Source organism: Berghia stephanieae, chromosome 6 (assembly GCF_034508935.2).
Source record: "Berghia stephanieae isolate SIO BIC M18660-M18661 chromosome 6, UCSD_Bste_1.3, whole genome shotgun sequence".
NCBI classification, from domain to species: Eukaryota; Metazoa; Mollusca; class Gastropoda; order Nudibranchia; family Aeolidiidae; genus Berghia; species Berghia stephanieae.
This window is the reverse complement of record NC_088365.1, coordinates 30,123,289-30,133,288: the sequence shown is the minus strand read 5'-3', so window position 1 is coordinate 30,133,288 and position 10,000 is coordinate 30,123,289. Positions and strand designations below refer to the sequence as shown.

The window sequence follows — 10,000 nt, the reverse complement described above, 5'->3', positions numbered from 1 at the left end:
GTTGTTGATGATGATGATGATGCTGTTGTTGTTGTTGTTTTATGGTTTTGTATTTTTATATTGGTCTTGCTTTTGTTTGTTTTATTTTAGTTTTGTTTTGTTTTGTATTCTTCTTTCATCGACATTAATACAATCAATCACGTGACACACACACACACACACACACACATACTCACGCACACACATATACACAGACTCACGGCGATACTTTCGCACCCAACCTTGTTTATTCTGCCTCGGCATCACGCAACTGACTGACTGTTCATTCCTTGTTCATAATCATAACCATAAGCCAATGTTATTTTAATGATATATTATATTAATATTGTATTTTTGTCACTACATCATGTCCAATTATAACGCGATACCATCACCGTCCCATCAGTTGACAAGCATCCCCCGTCAAAGCAGGAAGCAACTAGGGGATGTAATCGGTTTCGTCATATCAATCATTGATGCGAGTACAATTACCTGCCCGTCATGTTGAGAGAAAATATCCCCGCTGAATATCCTTTATAACAGTGGCACAAATTGTGGTGAAAATAATAACCGATTACAATTAGAAATTATTAATGGTGGGATAGACATGTTAATTTTGCATGATTTCTGGAAAAGAATAACTGGTAAAAATTATTGGAAATGTAATTAACAAATCAAGACAATAAAATCAACCCAGTTCGCTATGTTGATTTTGTCAATCTAATGGTATAGGGTTTGTAATAATGTAGTGATATTTATCGGCAAATGCAAATCATTAAGAATGATGTAGATGGTATTAGTACTGATTATGGTGATCTTGATGATGATGATGATGATGATGATGATGATGATGATGATGATGATGATGATGATGATGATGATGATGACGATGATGATAATGCACATAATGCTGATGATGTTGGCGATGATAAATGATGATGATGATGTTACTAATAATGATGATGATGATAATACTACTACTAATAATAAGAATAATAATAATGATAATAATAATAATAATAATAATAATAATAATAATAATAATAATAATAATAATAATAATAATAGTAATAATAATAACTATTATTATTATTGCTATTATTATCATCATCATCATCATCATCATCATCATCATCATCATCATCATCATTATTATTATTATTATTATTATTATTATTATTATTATTATTATTATTATTATTATTATTATTATAATTATTATTACTATTATTATTTGTGGTGGTGGTGTTGTTGTCATTATTATTATTATCATCATCATCTACATTATTATCATCATCATTATTATCATCTAGTTGTTATTATTATTAACAAATAATTGGAGGAATTATAATTTGAAAAAATAATCTAAGCTCGCTGTTTTAGGATTAACCGGGACTGTAAATAAATTTCATTGTGGATAAGAAGCTCATGTTTCAAACTTAGAGCATGAGCTTTATAATAGCGAGGACACAAACCAGTGACCAAACTGTTCGAAGGCGAGTGTCATACATCTAGACCAAAAAGGGACAGGAGGAGATTGTGTCGCGATTTACGCTCCGTTATGATCACACAAATTTCATGTCTCTGAACGGCACCCTCTCGGGGTGAGTGGGTGCCCCAAAAATCTGGGACCAATAACAAATTATATTTATTATGAAACCAATGAAGCTATCATTATAAAATGTGTCTCAGTTCATACGAAATGATTCAAGTTTTCTATTGTTGCCGCGTTTAATGATGGCAGTTGAATCAGTCAGCAAGGAAATGCTCAAAAACACTTGGCAATTGGAGAGAACCTGAGCGACGCATCAAAGTACTGATCACACAAAATGGTGGGAAAATGGTTGAAATCCATTAAAGATGTATGTATTTTTTTTTAATCGTTAAAAATCTGCTAAGTGATTATTCAAGTTCTGATTTGTGTTAATTAAAACTTATTTCTCTTTATTTAGGCTAACACCCTGTGCTTAGCTATCCTGTCCGTTTCTCCGTAAACTATTTTCTTATGGGTTCCAAACTGGTACACCCTGCATATTTACATTAACTCGGAATATGTAAAAGCCCATTTTAGCGCTGAAGACTGCATGAATCTGGTGTTTGCGTTGTCCAGTCCGATGACATGGGTTGAAAGCAAATTTTAAATTATCTAAAATTGGCGGAGATTGATTCAATAAAAAAGGGGTGAACAGAGAGGCCGATATCATCCAAATCAAATGCCAAACCCCATTGACTACAAGATTGTAACGTTTCCTTGACAGAATAAATGTCTCGGATGCTTTCACCGAATGCCTTACATGGTTTGTATTGTCTGATTTTAATTAAACCAGTGTATGTAGAGAACGCAATCTTATGATTTTGTGTTAATCTAACTCAAAATAATATTTTGTTTAAAATGAATACTTAAAAGGGGTGTCTTACATTGTAATAACATGAAATCGTTAAAATATTGTTATGTTACAAAAGAATAGATAGTTGATACTGTCGACAGATGCGTGCTATTAAAACTGAAGACACTTTTGTAGAAAAGAGTATTGTGGATCGCTTGTCATATCTATACTCACCGTGTATAGCAATGTATATCGCAGAATACTTTCTTTCTAAAGCCATAATAGTGAAATGCTCTCTCTCTCTCTCTCTGTAATCGTTAAGACTAGTAATGGTCCATTAATTGTATCGATAATCATTATTATCGTGCCAGTGATTATCAATACATTGGACGCTCGACACTATGTCAACATTGATCTAGTGCATGGGTCCCATTCAAAGGGCGATCGTGTTAACATCGATGATAAATGAGATCTCGAAGTAGTTTATCGTGTTATAATTAATTGGAACAATGGAAAATAAACCCTGGGAGCGATGGCCGAATCGTTTCCCTGGAGAGGTTTTATGACACTTATAATAAATCTTTTACTACTATTTTACCACTATCATTGTGATTTTTTCCAACCCCCCCCCCCCCCCCCCAAAAAAAAAGTAAAATAGATTCCTTTAAAAATACAAAGACATAAAGAATATTTTCAATAAATATTTTCACATCCAATGACCTGCCTAAGTCTGCGTAATACAAATAGACGTAAGAGATCGGTAAATCTACTAATTGAATTATTTTCACCGTTTGCTGCTCGCTTAATTGTAATTGTAAACGGATTGTAATACCCTTGAGACGAGCATAATAAAATATCAGTGTCATACAATGAGTTACTCTTGGAGCGTTCTCATTATACAAGAATGCAAATCCTTGTTGTATTAATTACTTTTGTAAACCTACTTATATAGGCTACTCATCCATACCTCAGTCACGACGGGGGGGGGGGGGGGGGGGGTAATGAGTATAAATTGCTACAAATAGGGACGAGCTAATACAAATTGGAGAAATGGTGAATCTGCAAAGCATCCACCCGACAACAAGAGGGCTTTGGTCCAGTACCCGGAGAAAAAGCCTGAATTTTTTGTTAGTATCTTCACTTATTCCTACTCTAGGAGCATAGATCATCTATAATCTTCTGTCACTTTGATCTGTCCTTTGCCGTCTTCTTCTTGCCTCCTATTAAGACTTAGCACCGAATAATGTCTTTTGTAAACTCTATCTTGTTTCTCAGACTCACAACATCAGTTCCATCAGTGCGGCTATGTGGCCTTGTGGTATGACACCCGCTTTCGGACCGGAAGGTCCTGGGTTCGAGCCTCGCTCGGCGCATAGTTGAGTCCTTAGAAAAGACTCTTTACTCACATTCTCTCACCGTACTCAGGTGTAAAATGAGAACCTGGCCGTTAACAGCGTTGTCTCTGTCCGAAAAAAAAAATTGCAATATCGCCTAACAGGTGTCATGTCTCATTCTACATGTTAAGTATTCTGCCCTTGTTTTTAATAACACAGTATATGCAATGTTAACCAAATAGCAGATACTGTGTTCTTTAATAAAACGGCAGTATTGCTGTTGGTTATGACCCCTTGTGAAGCGCTTTGAGCACGTTTAGTGGATATTGCGCTATATAAAAGCTCAAGCTTTTATTTTTTTTTTCCTCCGAGACCATGGCCATAAAATAAAAGGTTGTATTTCAAAAGTAAAAACTGGGTTTAATAAAAACATTTAAAGAATTAGGTACTTAAATTTTTTTTTTAATTATGTACTAACGTGATAGCAACCATAGCTCAGCTATTGGAAATTTCCGATAGTTCCTCTTTGTCTAAGGTCCTCAAGCAGTGAACGCTTCCATATCTGTTTCTTGTTTGTTTGTTTGTTTGTTTGTTTGTTTGTTTGTAGCTTTTTTTTTTGGTTTTGTTTTGATGTCCAAGCCGTCTTTGAGGGTTCCTTTCTAGAGATTTGCGGGTGATGTTGCTGCTCTAATGTCTCTTTTGTGTTATAGGGAATGAGATTAGCGGAAGAGTAGCGTCCCTTGATTGGACGTCACCGGCGGAAAAGTTATTAGAGAGAGAACGTCATGTTGGTTGTGCGCATGCGTCTCTTGTCCTCGCTGCTTTGTTTGGCATTGTATCGTATTCATCGTATGCAGAATTTGTCTTCAGAGAAAGTTGACATTTTTATAACAAACAAGTGAAGGTAATAAATAAAGCAGAATCATAAACTTTATTTATAAAGAGATCAAATTCATTATCATTTTAGTCACGACAATTACAAACTTATTATAAAGATATTGAAGATAGAAAACAAATAGCACAGCTAATGTGAATTCTATTTTTATAATATTAATTTATGAATTTTAAAAGCACATTTCAACAATACACACTCATTTCTTTCGCTGCTCTTATGCTACAAGCAACAAAGACTTTCTTTGTGACAAAATCGATCACTGTCAAAAATATAACAACCTCTAGTCAACACATACTTGAAACATTTCCCTTAATATCATCGATTCAAACACTGAGCTTTGTTAAACCTAGCATGAATTTCAATTTAGAGAAGTTTTCCTCACTAATATCTTTGTCATCACCACAAGCTGATCCATAAGTCAAATAAACGTTTTGGGACATAAATGGAATTTGTTATCTGACAACACTTTTAATAAACCATTACAGACAATATAAATTAAAGACTTTTATTTTACATCAAAGACTTTATAGGAGTGGCACAATGCATGCACGATGACACAATCAACTGCTGGTAGTTTAGCTCCCTATTTTCGTTAGTTTTGAATTTCAATGGTTGATTTGTTTGTTGTTTGTTTTGATTTGTTTTGTATTGGTGTTCTCGGTTTGTTAAATATCAACCAGAATGATAATAAATTATGTATTACGATTCCACATTCTGACTGGTTGATAGAAATGAAAGTAGAAACATATATCCGCTGTCAATTTAAAAAAAATAATGCCTTTCCGCTACGACGTCATAAGATATCGTCGCCTAGGCATTCACGAAGGAATATTATACAAGATGTCTGATGTCAACAGAAATCATCCATGTTGTCCAAATGAGAAAATAGGGGGGAGGGGATTAATAATCTTGCCCAAGGAAAAAAAACGAAAGTGTCTGAAGCGGGGCTCGAACCCAGGACCATCCGGGTCACAATGCAATGCCTCAACCACTCAGTCACTTCGCCCTCTGCAGTCAATCGCCAACATAAAGTCTCTTGAAACGCCTTTATAAGTTCCAGCCATATGTGGGTCAATCTCCTCTTTAACAGACAAAGTTCATTCTATTTTTGTAAACGAGAGTAAACGTACAACATTCATTTCGGGATTTTGTTCTCAAGTAAGAATTCATTTCGTTCCATCGGTTCCATCTGAATAACTCTTGACGTATTTTTTGACTTTCCTCTTGACAGAAAATATGTCAGGGGGCAAATGGCCACCTGGGAATAACTGAGCCATGCGGCGTAAGTGATGAACCCCGCAGGTATATTTGAAGAGCTTATAAAAACTCGCCACAGTGACAAAATAACATAAGGAAGCCATGTGGCTCCGTGTACCAGTGTCATGATAAAGAACAACCTTGTCAAATGTTCGTTTTTTGTAGTGCACAAGTTCACAACTCTTCCAAAGTTAAGTCTTTGAGTAAATCGCTGATGTCCAGGTTGGCTAGGAATCGAATCAAAGTTTCTACCCGACCCTACAACTGTAGCCGCCGCTGCCGCTGCAGGTCTTTGATAAGCATTAGAAGCATTACCGCCGAATCCGTTTAACCAATTTATAAAAGCTTGGCCGTTTGCTCCGGGTCCGACAAATGTCCACGAACTGCTAAATGCGGGTCTGTGCTGTAAAGGGCGCATGCGTCGATGTGACCTCATAAAAACGAATATTCTGTAGTAGAGGAAAAGGGTTAGGAGCGATATGCCAATGAAGGTCAACACCGAGTTTAATCCATCATTGTGTGAGAAGTGCTTGTGGTCGTAGGTGCACTGGGACTCCTCAGAAATAAACACGTACTCTCCTGCGCCCATTGATGCGAAAATGGGCGGAAAGGAGACTAAGAAGGCGGTGACCCAAATGAAGATGGTGGCAAAGAGATTGATGAATCCGTGGCAGCGACGTCTGTATGCCTTGGCGTGGACAATGGAAAGATGACGCTCAACGGAGATAACCAACAGGGAGAGGGTGGAACTGAAGACAAAGAAAGAGGCAGCGAAAGCAAACATCTTGCATGCTGTATCTCCATGTCTGTGGATTAAAAGAGGAGGGAAATTTTATGATTTAATATTTTAAAATGTGTTTATAGCGTTTGCAATTCCGTACTATTCTTCGCTCGTTGAGAAAAACGTGTGCGGGAGTGGAGGTTGAGAGAGTGATTATATTTATAGTAAATTTTCTAAGTCTAAGATTTAGAAATTGGAGATCATGCCATGATGAGATAATCATGGTTCATAGCATAGTATAGATAATACAGATAGAAAAATAGATTGGTTTGGGGTTTTTTCCTTTGTATTTTTCTATTTTCTTTTTAGGGTTCCGATAACTCAGTTTAAAGTATTTGCCTCATAAATAAAAGCGATCGGTACCGATTCCCCGTGTATTCGATATTTTTTTTTCTATATAGCGGTGATTAATTAGCTTGCTGGTCTGTTAGATCTGGCGTAAAATAGCTTGCGATAGACAATCGTCCAGTTTAAAGGATAGAAAGTAATGCTTATTGTCCGTTGACCGCATGTGGTTCTGAAACACAACGATTATATTTTTAATCTTGGTGCACTGTTTGGAACTGTATCACCCACCACTTTCCAGATCATAACATACTTTACTACTCTTCTCAACACAAGAGAAAAAAAAAGTTGTCATTTCCCATCTCTGGTGAAAAATAATGTTTTTCTTTACTTCTTAGTTTTTTGGTTATTTGATTTTCTTTTTTTTTTTTTAATTCATTTGTGGAGGAGGGAGGGGCTTGAGGATGGTCGCTAATCTGTTGCTTTTTATGTTTATTTTATATATTTGATGACAAGTACAAAGCTTAAAACATTGCAAGTTTGAGTGACGTGTGAGGAATTTTTTCACTCTGTCGGGATTGGGGTTTTTTCGAGAATTTAATATCAATTTGTATCGACGGGGGAAGGGGAGAATTCCCCATTTGGGTTTCTGGTTTTAGAACGATCATAAATAGAGATCTGCACTGGACTGTTCAGACTTGGTGTATTTTATGATTTTTATTCTTTTAGAATCATAATGTGTAAACAAAAGCCAGACCTCGCCAAATCTGTTATTCCCATGCTGAAAAAATTATTTCATCTTTGGTCTTTTGTTTATGTGACCCAATTTTCATATACCCAATTTTTTGTTGTAGTTTGTATGACTCTGAAGGATTTTAGCCATAAAAGTGTCGTGTTTGGTATTATAAATTTTTTATTATATTTTGTTTCGATTTTTAAATTTAAAATCGTCATTTTTCGTGCAGGTTTGGTTCTTTGCTTTGTTTTCTTTTTCTTTTTTTTTCTTCATATTTTTAGCTCCTCTTTTTTATCCACTAAGATGACAGATATCTTTTCCATCTCACTTTTTTTTTGTATGAAAATATATGAAAACAAAATAAATTTGTACAATCAATTAACATCAATCCACAGTTTTATTATGCTCAATGTGCTTTTAACGTATAGATAGTTCAAAGTTGACGTCACTCAGGTCGTTGTTATTGTTTTTTGCCACCCGCGTTTATGAGAAATTCTCACTCAACTGTTTTAACCAGACTATAAACCTTCATGGTTACACACAGTTTTGTGTTTTGGTTCGTTATAAGTCCGGATGGCAATGTTGTGAGCTTATTAGCCAAGCGCATACTATCTATAGTCATATCATTTCCTCAGTAAGTAACTGGGAAGCCAATTTCCCTTCCAGACAGGACAGCTCAACGTTTGGAGAACTTCTCTTTATGTTCTTTACCTAATGGCATAAAGCTGGAGAATTATTTACTCATTTTAACTCATCTGATCCATAATCACGCTCAGCCTTGCTTGACTTTGTTACGAGAGGTTGCCAGATGCCGCTTGGCCATTGATACCCCATTTTTTTGATCCTGCGATGCTGTTTCACTTGAAAATTTACATTGAAAAAAACAAGACCCGATTCAATAATAACAACAACAACATTACATCAAAATATGGATAATACAATACCTCCAAATTGACCCCTGCAATGCGGTTGCCATGACAACGGGTAAACAAAAGCCAGCTCTTGCCAAATCTGTTATTCCCATGCTGAGTAGAAAGTAGAAAGGTGGACGATGCAAATTGCGATTCTGCATACGGAAAAAGGGAGATAATCTGTGTATTATTTTCTAAACAAATATCACTTTTGTTGTTACGATAGCATGATCTTGATAACAAAAGTATTGATTAAAAATCTAAACATTTACAGTGACCTGATTTATTTCTTTTAAAATGTAAACATCTTAGATTTTATTTTGTTTCTATTTGTGTTTATTTTGATTCTTGTTTTTATTTATTTATTTATTTATTTATTTATTTATTTATTTATTTATTTATTCTTTTGATTTATCTATTTTCAAACAGTTATTTATTTACTTATTTGCTGAGTTGTTGTTTTGTTATTGCTGTTGTCTTGCTTGGTCGTTTCTTTCGTTGGTGTCATTTTTGTGTCTGTTTTGTTTTGTATTTGTTTTTGTTATACTTATGTTTTAGATCTTACTTAATGATATTAAGGTATCCATTGTTTACATATGAACTTCTATCCTTTGACCACTAATGACGTTACATTAGTGTCTGTTTCCTTGACCACGCCCTTCACTGCTGACTGTCTATGCCTTCATACTCAATACTAAAACTGCACTCCTTGTACGGCTTTGTTGTCTTGTGGACTCACCTACGGTGCAAAATTCAAGTCCCGCTCTGAACGGCGAATAGTTGAGTCCTTGGAAAATGCTCTTTACTCACATTCTCTCACCGCACAAGAGTGTAAAATGAATAACTGGCCATTAACAGTATTGTCTATGTTTGAAAAAAAGAAGTAATATCGCCTAACATGCGTCATGTTTCGTCCTTCATGCTGTTGTTGGCTGGCCCTCCCTTGTAAAGCGCTGTGAGCACATTCGTGTCAGTGCATGACATAATTAGTCGGAAGGTGAAAATTTTGGATTTGTATTTTTTCATTTTCTGAAATGATACGCTCACCGGAGCATTTTAATCTTTATTTGAAGTAAATCGGGTGATTTTTCATGAAGTTATGGTCAGATGTATGGGAAAGGTTTCCAGCAACTTTTCTCAAATTTCATACTTTTTTCAACTTGACTATCTGTAAAAAATATTTAGAAGTGAAATAAAGCTTTGATATTTCCGAAAGATGTACAAAAGGGGTTGATGTAATCATTTATGACAATTTATGACAAGAACTCATTTTTTATTTAAAAAATTGACCTTCTAACTCAACTTGGCAAAATCTCAGTTCAAACCGTTTCACCATCCGAATGATTATGTCATTCACTGTAACATTTAGTGGCTATCGCGCTTTCTCAATGCTCAAGTTTTTGTACTTTACCTTCATGAATCATATGAATTGGTTATGATTTATTGCTATTATACGAACCAATATCTACACGGCTTGTGCTGCTCTGGAGGAAAA

The 10,000-nt window shown here is 35.3% G+C and overlaps 1 protein-coding gene across 1 annotated transcript in view; it reads right to left on the bottom strand.

The window, feature by feature from the left end:
- Positions 1 to 4,552: 4,552 nt before the first annotated feature.
- Positions 4,553 to 10,000, bottom strand: part of LOC144974825 (uncharacterized) — a 91,473-nt gene continuing 86,025 nt past the window's right edge. Inside the window, exons 4-5 of the mRNA XM_078918148.1 lie at positions 8,539 to 8,660; positions 4,553 to 6,598 (exon numbers count right to left, since the gene is read on the bottom strand). Coding sequence (XP_078774274.1) covers positions 5,671 to 6,598; positions 8,539 to 8,660 — 1,050 coding nt within the window. The 3' untranslated portion in view covers positions 4,553 to 5,670. The remainder of the gene's footprint in view (positions 6,599 to 8,538; positions 8,661 to 10,000) is intronic.